General features: G+C 40.2%; 1 protein-coding gene and 1 long non-coding RNA gene across 4 annotated transcripts; both read left to right on the top strand.

The window, feature by feature from the left end:
- Nucleotides 1-58: 58 nt before the first annotated feature.
- LOC116604671 (kielin/chordin-like protein) lies at nt 59-12,248 on the top strand. 3 transcript variants are annotated; one of them, XM_032367389.2, is made up of 11 exons: nt 60-263; nt 4,167-4,276; nt 5,678-5,770; nt 6,809-6,856; nt 7,809-8,039; nt 8,483-8,698; nt 9,173-9,409; nt 9,743-10,003; nt 10,775-11,017; nt 11,224-11,262; nt 11,480-12,248. In XM_032367389.2, the coding sequence occupies exons 3-10, from the start codon at nt 5,710-5,712 to the stop codon at nt 11,256-11,258; spliced, it is 1,332 nt and encodes a 443-aa protein (XP_032223280.1). In that variant the 5' UTR covers nt 60-263; nt 4,167-4,276; nt 5,678-5,709; the 3' UTR covers nt 11,259-11,262; nt 11,480-12,248. The 3 variants fall into 3 exon arrangements, with proteins under 3 accessions (XP_032223282.1, XP_032223280.1, XP_032223281.1); XM_032367390.2 differs by lacking the exon at nt 60-263 and adding an exon at nt 3,339-4,097; XM_032367391.2 differs by lacking the exon at nt 4,167-4,276 and having other exon boundaries at nt 59-263.
- A 1,116-nt stretch (nt 12,249-13,364) lies between these two features.
- Nucleotides 13,365-15,367, top strand: LOC116604644. The gene is made up of 2 exons (XR_004291163.2): nt 13,365-13,549; nt 14,757-15,367. It is a non-coding gene; the product is annotated as an uncharacterized LOC116604644 (long non-coding RNA).
- The last annotated feature ends 4,696 nt before the right edge of the window (nt 15,368-20,063 follow it).

Genomic DNA, 20,063 nt, shown 5'->3' with positions numbered 1-20,063 from the left:
CATGCTATGAATAGGTGTCGAAGGATTCACCTTGGGCGCACGGATTTTAAACCATCTAAGAAACGCTCTTAGATGATATGTCAACTGTGAACCTAATACTTAATCTATCAACACCAAATCACCATTAATTCTCCTAATGAAATCGAACCCGCAAACACGAGCGGGTAATTATTGAATGGTATGTAGTCAACGCTAGTTAGAGTACACAGCTAGTGTAACAACGGAATCGAAGAGAGTGATATTCTACTGACTGGAGAGAACAGGTAAGACCGCTTTATTATATCCGCCACCGTTCATCAAATTGTTTAGTACTTGGACTTTGAAAGTGTATTTTTTTTTCTGGTTCGCATTTTTCGCATTGCGCCACATAACGAAAACATTGTACTGAAACTATTTACCTTGGCGAGTAATATTCAATCTAGACTTTCCCGTAATAATAAAAGCTGGGATTTACTCTTACAATCTGTGCGAACTCATTCAGAAAGAAAGGAAATAGACCGTCGTTCCCCAAACCAGAGGCCCTGGGTTCAATCCCGTAAGGTCAGCTTAGAATTTTTGCGGAGATATAAAAACAGAAATAAGGCACAATTATTGTAACGAAACAATTTCATAGCCGCTTTTTTAAGAAGCTACAAAGTTTCTAAAACTCCTATAAAAGAAACTCCCCGAAATTTAGCATAAACAGTGTCTTTTGCCTAACCTCCCCTCTTATTTGCTTGTGCTCGACCTTTTCTCACTCCGTTAAACTTTTGGCACAACCAAACTTTCAGAAACCGAGGTTACGCCCTTCAAACAGCCCCCTCCCCCCTCCTCTAGTTATAAAGCTCTGAGGGTCACGTGATATATAGAGTGCACCTGTGCGTGAAATGACCGAGTTTTCGAAAAGTGCCCTCGGGTGGAAAGTGAGGTACGTTTTGCAAAATTTGTCATTTGCTTGACACCAGTAGTGTTTAAATATGTAAACCCGCCTATTTTCTTTGTTATTATTTACATTTGATGTAACCCGCTTCAGTAAGCCAATGGAGACGGGTAATTTATATGGTTTCTTTATTGCCCAATGGCTTAGTTAATGGGTCTAAAAGCTAGGCGAGCATCAAAAGCATAAACCCCGCCGGACGTCAAAACAGAAATATACCAAAAGTACTTTCGTGTACTAATACGAGCTCAAAAGCTTTGAACACAAGTAATTATGCACATTTATGTTTCTAGCTGTATAAAGGTTATCTCGGCTTGACGTTATTAGCCACACGAGCACATTTAGGAAGCCATAGATGATAACAGAATTTGTCAGTCATTTGTAAGCAGTGTTAGTAACACCACACTATAAGGCTTATCAAACACGCAAAGTATAAATCAGCTATATAAGACATGGGGTCAGCGGCCTTACCAGTTTCCCGCGCTTGACACACCGCCATCACCCCCCCCCCCCCCCCCCCCCCGAACCCCCGAGCCCTCAAGCTCAACAAAAACAAACAGTAAGGAAATTGCCTCGGAGTTTGAGTTATCCGAGTAGACAACTCAAATACGCAGAGCATCTAAATGACAGTTTGTCAGGGTGCCCGAGTTGAGCGAGTTTAAGTTATCGAAAATATAATGTGCCAAACCTCGACATAACTGTCTAAGTCTCTCTTTCCGTTTGTGGACTTCGCTATTTCCGGTTCGCTTGGAACTCGGAAGCGTGCTGCCTGAGCTACAGGTAGCGCATTAAGTAGGTATGCGCTCAGGTAATATTCTTTGCTATGTATCGTGAGAAAAATGCGGTGAACAAACAATCAGCTGAGATCTTTAAGGTCAAGGTACTTTATTGATGCAGAATTATGGCCCAATCGAGCAGGATAGAATTGGCCAGGATCTTTAGCGTCTTAAGCAAAACATTTTTTTAGAAAAACTGGGATAGGTGTAGAGTATAACATATTCTTACTAATTGAAAAAAAAAAAAGCTTAAAGCAGAAACCTCCTTTAGCTGTTTAGCCGCACCGTTGATCTAACGTTTCATCTTGACACAACATAACACTCGAAGTTTATTGTCTGTCTGCCGTCCCTCCCCCTCTTTTCTCCCCTCCCCTATTTTCGCTCCTCCCTTGCTCCTCTTCCGCCCTTTATCGTCCCCAGACCCCTCCCCTTTCATCCTGTCTACCTTCCTCTTCCATCTCCACACACTCCCCCCTCCTTCAGACCCACAGCCTTCTGCCCTGCGACTTCACATCTCCACCAAATCCCTTCCCTTTTACTCTCTGCCCTGTCATGTATCTTTACACACTACCCCTCTTTCAAACCCTCTACCTACCTCCCACTCTTCACCTCCCTTTCAACCTGTCTTCCCTCCGCATTCACCTTTACACACTACACCTCACTCAGATTAACTGGCTCTACCCTGCTCTTTAACCACTTCCCGACCCCTCCCCCCTACACCCTGCCCTTTATACAACTCCACACATTACCGATCCCTCAAAAACCTACTAGTTCTACCCCGCCTATTTCACCACTCCCACAGATACCTATGCTAGTTAGTCCTAGTCTCTTCTCCTCTCATAACTTTACTCACAACCCATCCCTTAAACCTAACAGCTCTAAGCTTCCCCCTTTTTGAATCCCACAGGCCTATCTCTTCATTGCCTTAAATGTCTCCCCTTCTTCTCCGCCTACTACCCCTCCCCCACCTCCCGAGCTGTGGCCCCGCCCCGCTACCCCTTTCTCCCACCTCTCTGGACAGCCTCTCCACCCTTCACCAGCCCGGACCCCCTTCCTTCACTCTTACGTGCGTGAGACCTCGATACGTGACCGTGATTGTAATCGTGATCGGTAAACGTAAGTAAACTTTGCACGTGAAAATGTGCAAGCGGTGAGTTATCATTTCTAAATTTCAGGCCAATATATTTATATTAGACATTACAGAACGTACCGTACTAGCTTGCTAGTTAACATTTTACTCTTTCCTGTCATAGGAAATTGTTGTCAATACCCAAGCTTCCGTATTGCTGCTTTTATTGCGATCAAAAACGTAGATTTTTTTATAGAGTCGGGACATTGGAATTATAGCCAGGGGCATAGAAATGCCCTAGATGCTCAGCAAGAAGACATGCTTTCGTTTGTCTTTATTGAATACCCTTTATTACAGTGCGCATTATAAAGTCAAGTTGTGAATAAAGATAAGCAAACCCTTGTTTTTTCAATCATCAAAGTTTTGCCCATCTTGCTTGATTCATAATCAAGAAAAAAAATTCGCAACGTTTCCACACTTGTCTCTTGTTGCCGAATTGTCCTAAGAGATGGTTTATTTCGTTATACTAAAATAAGTATTGGCCTCCAGTGATGTATTATTAAAGTTACGAGTGCCAAGGAATAGTAGACAAATTAGAAAAATAACTTTTACCTGCGTTTTATAAGCTGAAGTACATGATACACACTATCTCATGTTGATAACAAACGCCGTCATCCCATCACTAGAGTGTACGTTCCACACAGCATTATAAAACAAATCTTGATAAAACTCATTCGTAAACCCTTCATCGTATCTACTTTTTCTACATGATATTTTAGGGACGCAATTTGACTTCATCCTATAAACCATACAAAGCATTGCGTGTCGTCACATAAACAAACATCAGGGGCTACCAAATGAAGAGATTATCGGATGGTGTGGACATCTAGTCCAAGGGGAATAAAGATAGACTCGTCGGAAATCAGCGAACTATCTGCATCCGCTATTTCACTGGCTCTCTGATGTCTAACGGATAGTATTATAAGCTCTTAAATTAATTCCTAACGCAATTGCGGTCAACGCCGCAGGAAAGTCATTAGTTTTGCGATTGGACTTTAAATGGTTTTACCAAGGGGAAGGAACGAAAAGCGGCCGCGACCAAACACTGCTGGTTTAACAAATTTGGTTTGAGTGTCTGTTTTAGATTGAGTGAACTTCCCATTATCAGTTGCATGAAAGTCAAGAGTCTGACAAGAAACCCATGAAAGGAAGTGCTCTTTTTGCCTTTTTTTTTCTTTTTCGGCAGTTATATTATGCTTCCTTCGGTGTGATGAGAGAGATCAGGAAATGCAAGTTGTGAAAGGAATGCGCAAATTCACTCACGTGTTAGCTCTCGGTAAATCTAAAGTCGTGATTCCTCTAGCTGTTCCTTTGAAGTGAGCATCATATCAGTTTATTTTTCTAGAGATAAGAAAATGCTATAAGTTCACCCCTCAAACAAGGAACCTTCCAGACCAGAAGACATCTTCGAAGAGACCAGCGAAAGAGAGCACTCAGCGTATAACCACCACTCACGTAAGAGTTTAAATATACTTTCCTGAATTTTAGAATTTTTTTGTAAATGCCAACGAAGCCATATGTACGTAAGGCTTTTTATTCAAATATACATCTATGTATCAATGTAGACGGCTATCGTTTTATGAAAAAAACTTTCCAACTCTCAGTTCAAAAATCGTGCGTGAAACCTGCGTCTTTTTATCAAGGACTTTTTTTTCTAAATGCCAAACACGCAATCTAAACAGGATTCTGTTTTCAGCTACTTTGAAGATTATAGATATTTCTCAATAGTGCTTTGGGTGTGATTTATAACCGCACATCAGTATCACGAAATTAAAAAAAGGAAGCCCTTAAATTAGGAGCGTCGATTTCTATACAGTCACAGGGTATTCTCTTCTGTAGTAATCTGGAAGTTGTCAACCGTTCAGACCTCTACTTATTCATATACCGCTTTTCTCTCTGTTGAATAACAGAGATCGGGAGGTCAAGGTTTTAGCTACTACGGCCCAGCGAGACACTTGCATAGTCATGCAAATGCAATAATTTGCAGTGGAACCCCGATATAACAAGGATAACTCGAAATCCTAACTCTTATGAAAAGGACGAATGAATCTGCTTCATTTATTTTGAATGACGACCAAGCCAGAAGGCGATCTAGCTGTTGAAATCATTAGCAAGAGTTCGCAAAACATTGAAACCTCCAGTACCTCTAGAGAATGTTTTCGTGCGCAGTAATTCTCAATGTATTGCTTTACTATCTCGCCTTTCTCGCGCTATATTCCGTGCATTTATTTGCGTAATTGAAAATCATTTTTATAACAGTTTTATAAATATCGGGTTTTTTTTTTGTATTTGTGCAATAAGCTTGCGTTGAGTGGCTATCATTCTTATTCACTTCTAAAGTCCTTTCTCAGCGACGACACTCGAATATTACATAATATAAGTAAGCGAAGACGTAGAAAAAAAAGAACATTCGCTTACCCTCTCTCGCCACCGCAGATTTTCACACAAAAAGTTGGCATCTTACTTATCTCCTTTTTCCCTATCTAATTAATTCCCTAGAGAAAAGGGGTCACGGTATTTTTAACAACAAAAAAAAACTTAGTGTACACTAACCTATGTTCACCTTTGTATAACATCAACAGAATAACAAAATACCTTCTTCTAGAAAAATAAACTTATCACAACTCAACTTAAAAAAATGCATGTTATCTTAGCTATGTCTAACAAAACACAAAATACCTAAATAAGTTTTTTTTTCTTCTAAATTACCCGCCAGTCCAAAAGGTCTATATCTATGTGTATTTGCCGCGCTCTTCTCCTTCGAGGAAATTTTTTTATGACAGACGTTTAGCTACCGGGCCATTTAAGGCCACACAGGCACCCCAATAGAGGATAATTCCCTTGTATGTTGTCTAGTTCCAGGAGAAGTAAACGTGAGTAAGAGAGTCATGTGTCCAACGATTTACTTGGTGCTGGCGTTAGTGATACTGATCTCACAGGAAATAAGAGGTAAAAGCAAGATTCTAATCCCGGGTCCTTTGAATACCACAGTCTTCGCGTATTACATAATGACATGAAACCCTGTGCTCAAATACCTCCTTGATGCGTCGCTAAGTTAATGGAAGATGTTGTTTAAAGCTTTTCATTTGTATTGTATGGGCGCACTTAACAAAATGTAATCGCTATGTCTTGTAAAAAGCCAGTGAAAATCAAAACCGAGTCAGGTTGTGTCGTACAACGTTCTACTTATAGAATAAGAGAAAGAATAATTGAAAGTAATAGGATATGCTCAAACCAAAGGTATTTCCTTGTAAAGTTGGCGCATGTGCATGCGTACAGACGCATAAGTGCACTACACTCTTTTTTTTATATATATAAGAACGTCTAATTTTCAGTTGAGGCTGGGCCGTTCTTATTTTTGGAGCATTTTAAGGCTGAATATGTTCTTAACGGTGTTACTATGAGCACAATTTGATTCTGCATTTTCACAAAACGCATCAGGACTTCAGAAGCAATATTTTCCGCTATCTGAGCCTTGGCGTGTTCTAAGCATGTTCTTAAAATTTGCTGAAATCTCAGTCTGAACGGTCTTATAAAAAGGTTCTTATAAAAAAAAAAGAGTGTACCCGGCTATCGATCGTTCCCATTTGGTTCCTGGTTTATATATCTTTCACTTGCCGACTAATCCGTCTGGATATCCAAGGTCGAGAGTCTAAGCCGTCTCACTTATACATTTTATATATGTATCAATATAAATGCATGCAATAATCATCGCACATAAGATACAGTCCATGTCAAGTTTATGGACTCTTGATCTTTGTATATAGCCTCGCAATAGTTAGCTAGTGTTCAGAACGTAACAAAACAGAGCATAAAACGGATGACAAGGACGCTTTCTGATAGGCTGGCGGTGTCCGAGCACCTCTAATCACTGCTTTTTTTTTAAGTCTTTCAATTCCGGTTTTATTTTTTCAACCACGTGTACATGCGCATCAAAATAGAATTGCTTGAGAAATGCAGTAATAAGTGAAATATTTCTTTCCTCAGCTAGTCCTGTCAGCATAGTCAACAGATTCTATAACAAAGAAGTTCCTTGTAAGTATTGACCATAAGACCCCACCATAAGTTCATTCTTCACCACTTGTCCGAACTTTCGAACCCCGCTAACTCGAACTCTGACAGGTCTATGGATAGTGGTAATACATAGAACCCCGCTAACTCGGACCCTGACGGGTCTTATGGATAGTGGTGATACAGTAGAACCCCGCTAACTCGAACTCTGACGGGTCTTATGGATAGTGGTAATACAGTAGAACCCCGCAAACTCGAACTCTGACGGGTCTCATGGATAGTGGTGATACAGAAGAACCCCGCTAACTCGAACTCTGACAGGTCTTATGGATAGTGGTGATACAGTAGAACCCCGCTAACTCGAACTCTGACGGGTCTATGGATAGTGGTAATACATAGAACCCCGCTAACTCGAACTCTGACAGGTCTATGAATAGTGGTAATACATAAAACCCCGCTAACTCGAACCCTGACGGGTCTAATGGATAGTGGTGATACAGTAGAACCCCGCTAACTCGAACTCTGACAGGTCTTATGGATAGTGGTGATACAGTAGAATCCCGCTAACTCGAACTCTGACGGGTCTTATGGATAGTGGTAATACAGTAGAACCCCGCTAACTCGAACTCTGACGGGTCTTATGGATAGTGGTGATACAGTAGAACTCCGCTAACTCGAACTCTGACAGGTCTTATGGATAGTGGTGATACAGTAGAACCCCGCTAACTCGAACTCTGACAGGTCTATGGATAGTGGTAATACATAGAACCCCGCTAACTCGATCTCTGGCGGGTCTTATGGATAGTTGTGATGTATTAGAACCTCGCTAACTGACCTCTAAAGGGGGTCCAAATCACCTCGAGTAAGTGGCAGTCTGCTAGGCGGCTCTCATTTTGCTTTGGGGTTGTTCAGAAAAGCTAGCCAGGCTGAATGTATATGAAGCCACTAAGATGACCGATTTCTAATTGTGACTCAGCTGACAAATCATCGTGCTTCTATGACGGCCGCTACTACCTCGCCAACTCCAGCTTTATCAGCAAGGACTGTCAGCTCCAGTGCTACTGTGCGGGGGGTGGAGGGGTGAGTTGCATGGGTCTATGTACCCCTCTACAGGGAGGGGTGTGTCCGGTGGGAAAGACGATGAAGAGAAGACGCCAGTACTCGGACTCTGGGCCAACCAGCTGCTTCTGCACGGATTGTGTGCCAGGTGAATAATCTGATTTGAAGCTACTGCGTGTTATAAGAGGGTCTTGAAGGGGTTTGTTATATCAATTTTTAAGATTGATACTTATATTAATCTTGTTTCGAAAACTGTCGTTTTTCTAGCTAGCTCGGTAAATTCCTTATTAGGACATGACATACCATATTTGGAAGTCCGCTTCAATCGTTTTCACGTTAAGGTGCTGGAATTCGTGTTTACTACGATTTTGCAGGCCGCCATTTAGAAACTAGTCCAGGCCCTAGAGTTTTTTTAACTTCACAGTTTTCCCGGGCTTTCGCCCCAGGGTTTTAGACCATTTAGAAAAACGACTGCCATTGATTGATATCAATGTTGTTGATATTCAAAATGTCTGACACGAAGCAATTGATGTTTATATCTAGGAGAAATCACTCAACAGATTGAATAATATTTTGTCCTATATTTTCTAGAATTCTGCTACGGTCAAAATGGGGAACGATTTAGAATCGGGGAGTCGTTCGAGAAGCCGAACTGCACGGAGCGTTGTGTTTGTACCGAAGAGGGACACATTCGCTGCTCACCTGTCTGTCCCGAGCTAAGATGTCCCAAGGGGTACAGAGTTAAGACCATGGCGGGAAAAGGGCCTACTGCCTCAGGCTGCTCTTGTCCGCGCCAGCGATGCAAAAGTAGGTTGACAAGCGGTTATCCTTGATATCAAGAGATTAAAGCATAGTTATTAGCACGTAGCCTTGCTTCATAATCAGTAGCTTGTCTATTTTTCGAATAAATTTATTAGTTTCCCATGGGTCACTAGTATTGTTGGGAAACCTTGGCTTTTAGAGACTTGAGTTTAGCCCACGAAGCATTGCGGATTACAGTAGAGAGGGATTACCGCGAGCCCTTTGTTTAAAAGCGATGTAAAAATTGACAAAACAATATTAGAGGCGTGAAAAAAGGTAATGGCCTAGAACTTCCTGAATATTGTTTACTAGGAAAAAAGCGCCATACAAGGAATAGTTTTTCTCGCTAGAACGCCAGCAAAAAGATAACGCGTCTGCTTGGTTTTCTTTGTTTGTTTGCTTCTTTTCCTGGCAATTTCGGAAAAAAAACGTTGTTAAGTATCCTTTTGGATCACAATTTAGTTTTTTTTCCTATTTTAGAGCAAAAACGTAGCTGCACCGTCGAAGGAAAAACCCATTACAGTGGCCGTCCATTCGTAACTGGCAGCTGCCTGTCAACGTGTCGATGTCGCAAAAGTGGCAAGGCGCATTGTACGCCAACATGCCCACCACAAAATACTCCGCACTGCTCGCATAACGAGAGACTAGTGGAGAGACAGCTTCCGGTTCCGCTATCAAGAGGTCGCTGCGCATGCACCAAAAAAGCCTGCGTTTCAGGTGAGAAAGCGTATCTTCATTTTAGTGGCATTGAGCACTTTGATTTATCCTGCCTTTGTTTCTTCTGTATTTTTATCATTTATTTCTTTCCATGCTTCCCCCTTCCGTTTATTCTTTCTTCCATCCTTCCTATCTTCCTTCCTTACCTCGCTAGTTCGTCGCTTCATTACTTTATGACTCCATTGCTTCATCTTAATTACTTTGTTATTACATTCATTAATTATTACTACACCTGTTCTTTCATGATTTCTTTATTAACTTCAATCCTTCCTTCATTTTTTCCTCTTCCCATCCACCAGTAATGTAACACATTACAACACGTTTTTGTTGTAGTGTCGCCAAATGTCAACACTCGCAGTCAACCCATTGTTGATCCTCGTACAGCATGTCAGCACAAGAACATATCCGGCCCTTACATCTCTTCCGACTGCAGGGAAAGGTGTCGCTGTACCAAGGCGGGTCACCTTCTATGCTTACCACTCTGCCCAACCCTCCCTGTATGGTGCTCTAAAGGCGAAGAAAAAATTGAAATAAGAAAGACCGTCAGGGGGAGTCACTGTTCTTGTCTTAGGACTGTTTGTAGAAAACGAAAAGGTCAGTACCATACAAAGCAACATAGTTTGCTTTACCCTGAAAACCTTTAACACACCACACCTTTTGCCTCACCTCACATACCACATCACACCATATCCCATTACACCAGATAAACCCTCACCACATCAAACGTCACGACAAATCAATCATAGCACATCACACCTTACCATATTATAGCAAACCTCTTTACATCTCTCTACACCACGTCCACACCTCACCAGCTACACCATATTACCCCTTGACACCATGGTGTGTCATCAGCTACACCATATTACACCTTGAAACCATGGTGTGTCACCCTCCACACCATATTACACCTTGACACCATGGTGTGTCAACAGCCTCACCATGTTACACCTTGACACCATGGTGTGTCATCAGCTACACCATATTACACCTTGATACCATGATGTGTCACCCGCCACATCATATAACACCTTGACACCATGGTGTGTCAACAGCCTCACCATGTTACACCTTGAAACCATGGTGTGTCACCATCCACACCATATTACCCCTTGACACCATGGTGTGTCACCATCCACATCATATTACACCTTGACATCATGGTGTGTCAGCAGCCACATCATATAACACCTTGACACCATGGTGTGTCAACAGCCTCACCATATTACACCTTGACACCATGATGTGTCATCAGCTACACCATATTACACCTTGACACCAAAACGGATATCAGAGGCCTTTTTGTTTTTATTTATAATTTAGGGGTTTTGATAAACCTTTACCTGGATTCGTTTTTTTTTTCAGTTAAGCCTCAAGTGACATGTTCACTCGATGGCAGATCGTTCGGCCAAGGCGAGACCCTTGTCGATAGAAACTGCACACAGGCTTGTAGATGCCGCGCGCAAGGCGTAATGAGGTGCAGACCGCTGTGTCCGTCACGTGATACAGCAATCTCACAGTGTCCTCACGATCACGTGATAACTCAAGTACCTGTTGCCAATGCACCCCGCTGCATGTGTGCAAGAGTGACTTGCAGCTCTGTGAGCGGTGAGTTTTGTTTCAGCAATCTGTATTTTGCAAACTACAAAGTTCTTGAACTCAGCCATATGTCAGCGCAGATCTCCCTTTTTTCTTTCACACTTTATATTATATGGGATATCATTTTTGATAAAAAAGTGATAGTATCGTAATAATCTGCAGAACCATGCGTGTACGCGCCAAGTGTGCTTATCAAACGCATTTTTGTCTTGTAGTCGACAAGATTGAAATCAAGGAGCATGCTCAGTAATGAGGTGAGAACACCATTGACTTTGTTACTCTTATGAAAATATTGATTTCAAAACGATAAAAGCTAGTGGCACGATTATTTTATTATTATATACCTTCAATACGCTCTTCGTGCCATTACTGAAAATAAGTGAAAACGAAAAACTGGTGTTTTAGCACCAGGCTTAAAGGGTACTATGGTTTAGAAGGCGACTTTTAATAATATACTTTGGCTGATTGCAGATATTTGCGTATCCCAGCATACATAGCGTGGAACATTCCTGGAACGGGAGAAACCGACACGGCTGCAGTGACGCAGTTTCGTCTGTATATAAATAGTTCTTACTTGTATAAGGACCTCAAAGGACGTATTCCACACCTCTCGTTCCCCGGCGGGACAAGTGTCATAAGTTCAATAGAACATTTGATCAATAGAACACATGATCGCAAGTTATTGAAAGAACATCGGATCATAAGTGATCACCTTAGTGCTATAATAGAAAAGACATTTCGTGTCAACAATAAAATTCTTCATCAATGGAACACTTGATCGAGATGGAACATTGGACCACGTGATCATGTTATTCATCTTTGACATCTTTAGCGTCACATCACCACGTGTTGTAGATGGTTGGTGAAAACATTGCTGATTGGCTAACGCTTATGATGCCTTTGGATCACATGACCACATCATCATATAGTCGAATTACACATTCATAATATCGTTGATGGAAATGTTATTGCAGATATATCATCTCAAGTGAAAAGCAGCGAGTATTTGGCATATTGTTGCCAGCTTGTCTCGCTGATAATCTCAAGTGATATGTAGCGATTATTTGGCATTTTGTTGCTAGCTTGTCGTATTGTCACTTTCCCTATATTTATCTTTAAGTTATTCGAGTGTATTCTTATAGCTATTCCAAAGAATCGCAATACCGAGCTCTAGAAAGTGACATTTATAGAGGTCTGGGACTCTTATTGGAGCAATAATAAAAGTATATTGGCTAAGAAACACGGCTTTCGTTGATTAGATTAAAGTAGTATCCATACCTCCCCGCGATAAAAACCAACCAGAAGACTTTTCCAAACATTTATATTAGCGCTATCTAGCAAAAACGCTACGTGGCTTAGGATTTACATATTTGTATCTGCATATTACAAAAGAAAACAAAAAAGCAATAAGACGAGCCTTTCGGTATCAACAAGAACTCTTTTCAAGCTCTTTGCATAAAATATTATTGCGTACTAGGAGAAAGCCTCGAATTCTGCGATCAGAAAATAATCGCTGTGAGCCCAAAAGACAACAATGAGTGATAGCAAGCGTTTTCTCCTCCCCCTCCCCACTTCTACTCTAATTGCGCTCGCCCAATTTTACGCGTGGTCAAATCATAAAAAAAAACTTGTTCTCTTCTTATTTCTTTGCTGTAAAAAATCACAGAAACTCTAGCTACGCCGGCTACCATCTGAGCCTCTGCTAAAACCCCTTTCTAGCTTCTGTCATTCTAATTCAAGGAATTACATTGGGGGCTATTTCATTGGTTAGCGTTTTACTGAGAAGTGGCGCGACTGGAAAACATTTCAGTGCTTGCCAATAAAAAGGCATCAATGATTTTGAAGCCGAAAGCCAGAAAGCGATTTAGCTGTTAAAAATGGTCGGCGAAAGTAAAACTTTGAAATCGCAGTTATAAAGACTGGAGATGTTTAAAAAACTCTCTACATATTTATTTATTAGGAGGTTTGGTATCTAATTTGCAGTATTGTTAAGTGAAGAACAGCCTGACAACAGATGTGTTTGAAGAAGGAAGAAATTTAAATAATAATGATATTTTAGCAGCATATATATTAAACTGAATCATCAATATAAATTTAACTAAATCGTAATTTATGAAGATAAGATTATCAGATAATGATCTAACTAAATGCAAAAGATTTTGAATTTCTTTTTTTTAATTCAGAAAAGAATCTCACATATTACTGCATTTCGTCTACTTTCACGGTCGGGTCACAAGTCGGGGGCATCGGTCGGGTGAATAATCATTGCTAATTATTTGAGGCTTGTAGCCGCATAATTACATTATTATAAATTATAATAAGGTATTCACGTGCGGCTGAGCGGGGGCATGAGACGAGTGACCAATCATCGCTTATTATTCCATTCTTGTAGCCACACATTTGTCTCCTAGAAACCCTAGCATTGTTGCGTGTTCTCTTGCCATTTCCCTGGGTAATCGCAGAGTCGCAGCCCTTACTTCGACCTCTTTCTACGACTACTCGCTTGCGAAACAGACGAACTCGAGCTAAGAATCGGACTTGGTAAGTGGAAAACACAGGACAGACAACTTGAGTAAGTTTTAAAGAATTAATGATTGAAGTATCTAAACAGTTTTTGCTAAAAAGTTTTTTAATGCTAAAAATGATTTCTATCACGTTTAACCAAGCAAAAATATATTTTGTAATCATATTCCATGATTTTTCGTTACTACACATTTTCGATGAGAGATAAATATTATTGAGAAAGAAAGATTGAAATAGCAAAAGCACATTTCAGCTTTTTGCTTCTAAAGCTTATTGCGTTCTTCCACATTTTGTCGTTAAAAAATAAATAACAGCTCATGTTTTTGTCACTCGCTATGTTCGATAAGAGATATAAAAGATATTTTCGTTTTGTAATTCTTTAAAGGGACTTTTCTACATTTTTGTCACAGTTTCCGTATGTATTTTTTCACACGATATTACCGAGAGAAAATAATAAGATAAATCAAATCTTTTAAATACCTGTTGTAGGTTTCTACTATTCAGTATATCTTTGATAACTATTTCTGCGTCAAACAGTATGTGTGTAAAGTTCTATTCGCTATTTTCGCTTTTTATTTTTTGTTCGTTTTGAATCTTGAAAATGTTTCACTGTAGGCATTTAACGTATTCTTGTTATAAAACAAAAAGCTTAACCCTAACCCTAACCCTAACCCTAACCCTAACCCTAACCCTAACCCTAGAGTTTTAATGGTCACAGTTACACTTCGGCAGCTAATAAGAAGAGTTCAGATTATTTCTTGCTATGGTCTCATTATTTTTAATGGAGGTTGACACTTAAATGTCATGCGCGTCAGAACGATCACAGTTCTAAACAATGTATAAAAAATGCTAGACAATTTATGTTATTATTATTTGTATACTTTGATGATCACCAACTTATTTTGCATCATTTCTAATACAGATTATAGATTCAGATTGTATATTTATGTAAATTACAGTAATCTATGAATTTGTAAATTTAAAAGTTGATTTTGAAATGGCATTGACTTGATTCACAATAGATTTGAGGATCGCCAAAATGTCCCATACCAGTGTGGCTTGGTGTCAGTTGCTTTTCAAATGTCCTTGTATGGACAAACTTACCTTATTTGGAAAATTTGCATTTTTCGTTTCCAGGGACGCCATCTATAAACTCGTCTACTATATATAAACTATTAACAAAAGCTGACATCAATATCTTGATGAATACACCCTTTTTTGGCAGATATGAAGACTCTGCTCATACTCGTCCTGGCATGTCTGCTGACCGTTTTTGTCAGTGGGCGCTTTCTTCCGCAAGCTGCCTTCGACAACACGGCGTATGAGGAGTGTATGATGAACTGTGAAACAGAGTATAACAACTGCTTCAGCAACTGCAATGGAGACGTGCATTGCAGTGAAGCGTGCTCCAACGACAGGCAGCGGTGCGAGACGGGATCTGACGAACGTGACGAGACCAAACCTTACTACAAACGCAATTCAGACAAAAGCTGCAACGATTTACAAGAATATTCCAGAGATTACAAAAAAGAAAAGGAGCCAGCTTTTGAAATAAGCTACGATACTTTGTACCAGTAACTTGCAATAAGGGATTGTAGAAGAGGGGGACTAAAACACTAGGCATGCAACTCCTGAGACACGTCATATCGTCGAGATGATTGACAAATGTTCTTTCTAACTTTGTAGAGTAGTTTTATAGATTTTAGTTTGTGCAGTACTTTATACGGTGTTCAATATCAATTTGATATTAAGCTATTTTTTAGTGGAAGGCAGCTATTGATTAGAATAATCACAAGTCTTGTAACGAAGATAAAATGGAATAAATAATTGAGTTCATCTGTGTTTGTGATTTGATCTCTGAAACTTGATTCAAACTGATGTGTGACAAGTAACATCTTTCTAGGTGAAAACCATTTTCAGGATAAACTATATGAGAGAACTGTACAGGACCCAAGGACCCGAAACGATCCCAGGACCCGAAATGATCCCCAAAAGTACCCCAAGTGATCCCGGGACCCGAAACCATACTGAGGAGTCCCCGAAATCGACCTCAAGGAATTGCGGTAATGGACAAAGGGAAAGCAGAAGAAATCACTTGCAACTCTTAAAGCCTAATTAAGGGTTTTGCCCGGCGGTAAACCCATGAACAGAGTCCAAAACAAATACACAACTTTTAATTGCTACTGAAAGGAATACAACATTAGAACAGTTTTAACAACCAAACTGATGACCTTTCCATCACACTATTTGGGGGGGAGGGGTGAGGGGTATGTAAATCCGCCGATTAGCAACATTTCCGGGGCAAATCCGTGGATCCGCAGATATTTTTAGATCCGCATGGTTTGACAGATAAACAATAGCATTGATTGAAATTCATTTAAAATCCGAAATTCGACCGTCAAAGCAGTCAAAATCCGAAATCCGTGCCCAAATTGTCAACAGATCCGTGATCCGCCGTATTTCCAAAATCCGCCAATCCGCTAAAATAATCATCTAAATCCATAATCCGTGAACATTTCGGGGCCGAATCCGCCGATCCGCGAATCTATTCACCCCCACCCCCCCCACCCCCACCCCCCTATTTGCAGTTCCGACACATGACAATATAAATCTTGTTTACGGTAAACATCACCCCTAAAAATCCATATTCATTTGACAACAAAACGTGTATTTCACCACGAATTCCATGTTCACATGAGCAAATATTTACCGACACATTTTAGGTAGCCGGTTTGGCCGAGAAGATGGCGGAATGACAAAAGCACACTGAGTAATGCACTCGGACAACCCTTTTATTACCGTTGCAAGATGTAGCTTTGGTTGAAAGCAATAGAGCAATATTTATGTGAGTTTTGAATTTCCTTTATGTAGTCGGCCGTACAACCCTGCATGATAGGTCTTTCATTCACCGAATACAAACAAACATGCACAAAAGTTACCTTAAGAATAACCTTATGTTTTATCTGTGGATCAATGTGGAGACTTTCTTTTAAGTCTTGTTATCTATAAATGATTTATTCACGCCTGGTTCTTCAAATTATTATCACGGGAATTGTCATTTGACCCCAATTTCTGACTCAACCACTGTATAATGTAAGTTTCCTGAAAGTAACATAAATAACGTTAAAATGTTTAATATGTTTTTAAAACTGAAAGCCAATCCTTCCACATTCCTTTTGTTTGTCCATTACTGCAATTCCTTGGGGTTCATTTCGGGGACTCCTGGGGATCGATTTGGGTCCTGGGATCGTTTTACCAATATACGGAAGCCCAGCGGGGCCACTGACCTATTCGGTTTCGGATTTCCATGTTTTGCAAACAACATCACGAGTTCGTACTTTGCTTTTGCGAGATCGTCCTATGCTTATTTGCTACTTTGTATTTTGCTTTTCAGTTTGTACGTTGCTTTTGCGAGTTTGTATTTTGCTTTTGCTAGTTTGTATTTTGCTTTTGAGTTTGTACTTTAGCTTTTGCTAGTTTTGTAACATCTTTCTACGTGAAACCATTTTCAGGATAAACTATATGAGAGATCTACACTTAGTCACACAAATAGGCTTTGCACTTAGTGTTTTTGCTTGTAGTTACGATAAAGCTTGAAGGTAAAAATCCTGGACTGAAAATGTGGTAATTTGTCAAAAATAAAAGTGGATGTTCGCCGACCTGATAAAGCCTCGCTTTCTTGCTGACATTCCGCACGAACCACAGTTCGTCTCAGACCCCAAGCTGTTTCACGGTTCATCACAACGGACAGGGAGCCCGGTAAGAACTCCAGGGACAAGGCTGTGCTGAGTGCTAGTCTCACTGCTGCTATTTCATTCAATTAGCAGTAAACAGAAAATGTACTTTTTATTATTATTATTACTATTTATTTGTACTTTTTATTAGGACTTTTTATTCAACTTCAACAACTACAACAATATTTAAAAAATTTATATGATTTTTGTACCTCAGATCGAACATAATTCTAATGCAGTGCTAATTATCAATCATTGATTTATCACCATTTTTGTGGTTTACCAGAGATCTGTAAAAAGGAAAAGCGAAAAATGTTAGCTGAATTTCATAAGAGAATAAAATATATCCTTCCGCTAATTCAATTAGAAGCCATGACAGAAAAATGTTTCAAGTGAGCTCATTTAATTGCGTACATAGCGAATATTAGCCAGCAAATTGTGAAATGCTACTTTAAAGTGTCATTATTGAACTTTGTAGCTTTCGCCATGGCGTTCGCAATAGCGCATAAGGAAGATAAAGGAAAGTTGTAATTAAAAATCTTTAGGTTAAGGAATTCGGCCTGGTGTTTTGAATAGGGAAAATTAATCCAATGTTCAAGAAACAGATAGTCTCCGTCGCAACCGTTCTTATTTACTTTACAGAACTGCTGCGAGGTAGACCAAGGAACAGGCGGCCATTGTACGAAATCATGACTTCGTACAAATCGCAGGGCGCATGTGCAAGATTATTATCAACTTTTCCTTTGCTATTTACATTTGGTTACATATTATCTTTAAACGAAAAATTCAAAATAACGCCATACGCTAAGCGATTAAAGTCTAGAACTAGATTACCAATAGCTTAATAAAAACATCTTAGGCACTTTACTAGCCGATAGAACTGACGTGACTAGGGAGTGTACAATGGAGGCCTGATCTACCTTATTGAAGTATTCTCACCTGGTAACTGAACTTGTCCAGCAAAGATAAACAGAAGTTATTACATCCACCACTTATCCCACCAACTAAAAGGAGAAAAATGTGTATTAATAATAAAGGGTAATTTGTTGCAAGTTTTCCGTGGACCACGTTTGGTGGAAGAGAGCCTGAGGAATCCAATAAGCCCGGGGGGGGGGGGGGGGGGGGGGGGGGGGACTTCCATAAAAACAGAAAGGGCATGATCGTCGGCAAAATTATTTTTAACCCTAAAGAATAGCACTTTGGGTGTGGTCACCTGCAATTCTTACCCCTAAAAGACAGCACATAATGGTTGAAGCAATTTCTAACTCCAAGCACTTAAAACAAATATAATTTCAGTGTCCAGTTTTCCTGGAGACGTCACCATCGAGCACATCTCTTTTCAGAAGTTATTCATGGCCATTAGTATGTGAAAATCCATTAGCGCAAGCCCCCCTTAGGGATAGCAGAGGCCTTTAAGAGAGCAGTCTGTAGAATTTTAACCCTAAAAGATAGGACGATAACCCCCGTCTACTTTTATGGAGAGTCCCTCCTCCGGGCTCATAAGGCATCTTCGTGGATCCATCTGTCTTTATTGATATACTGAAATAATGATAGAGTTTAAACTCGTTGCGTTGCTCATGGAAAAATACAGGCACTTTGCAATAAGAAATCACGTGACTTTGGGGGTGGTTAAAAATATGTCAGAACAGGTCGGAAACAAAGTTACACAAGATTGTTTAAAGTGCAACTGACAATTTCAAATTTCCGGCCCGCTTTGTTCCCAAGTCCTGTCTTGCCGGCCGATTTTTACTCAAAATCACGTTCCCCAGCTTCAAATAAAAAGCGAATTCCATTTCTGTTTTGTCCTACCCCCTACGATAATATAAATAGCCGTAACTTATTCTAATCAATAAACCGTCACTTATACTGTCGAAATAACCGACACCAATCGATAAATATAACTGTCATTTATCCAATCGATAAAATTGCCGACATTTATTCGGGAGCCAGTTGTACTTACGAAGGGCACGAGGCTATTTTACAATTACAGCCCCCGATGTCCTCATTCGTGTACTTGTAAGGCGGATTGCAGGGCAAATGAGTTTGAGGACATTCAAGCTCGCAGTTGCTCGAGTCACCTTTATCGTGAGGAGTTACTAAACATCATATTGTGTTAAAAAGATACATACTTTTCACGGAGGTAATTAGAAACTAATGTAGAAGAAGTATAGAGAAGGGGCGCGGGGGTGGGCGTTTATTCCATTCACACCTTAGGGATAGGGGGGAGGGGCGATAAATCAAAGAGGGGCGCTTATTGAAAGCTAGGTACAAAACGAGCATTTGTTGTAATATGATGATTCATTACGATGATTTGAGTTGTTGTGAGCCGTTGTTCAAGAACCATTATGCTCTTTTATCAACAACAAAATCGGTGTCCACCTAGAATCCCCTTTTAGATACGTCAAGTAGAGTCCAGATTTGGGTCATATGTAACACCCCTTATAAATACGTAAAGTCAAGACTTGGGTCATATGTAACAACCCTTTTAAATACATCAAATAGATTCAAGTCTTGGGACACATTTGGCACCCCTTATAATTACGTCAAGTAGAGTCAAGTCTTGGGTCATATGTAACACCCCTTATAAACACGTCAACAGAGTCAAGATTTGGGTCATATTCAACACCCCTTATAAACACGTCAACAGAGTCAAGACTTCGGTCATATGTAACACCCCTTATAAACACGTCAACAGAGTCAAGTCTTGGGTCATATGTAACCCCCCTTATAAACACGTCAACAGAGTCAAGACTTGGGTCATATGTAACACCCCTTATAAACACGTCAACAGAGTCAAG

Source organism: Nematostella vectensis, chromosome 10 (assembly GCF_932526225.1).
Source record: "Nematostella vectensis chromosome 10, jaNemVect1.1, whole genome shotgun sequence".
NCBI classification, from domain to species: domain Eukaryota; kingdom Metazoa; phylum Cnidaria; class Anthozoa; order Actiniaria; family Edwardsiidae; genus Nematostella; species Nematostella vectensis.
The sequence above is the reverse complement of the archived record's forward strand: the minus strand, read 5'-3'. Positions and strand labels throughout refer to the sequence as shown.

What these genes read in the sequence shown, in the direction of transcription:
- LOC116604671 (XM_032367391.2), top strand. Translation starts at nt 5,710, where the DNA reads ATGTGTCCAACGATTTACTTGGTGCTGGCGTTAGTGATACTGATCTCA. An exon ending in GATCTCACAGGAAATAAGAG is followed by an intron (nt 5,771 to 6,808) that starts GTAAAAGCAAGA and finishes TTCTTTCCTCAG; the next exon opens with CTAGTCCTGTCAGCATAGTC. An exon ending in TCCGCGCCAGCGATGCAAAA is followed by an intron (nt 8,699 to 9,172) that starts GTAGGTTGACAA and finishes TTCCTATTTTAG; the next exon opens with AGCAAAAACGTAGCTGCACC.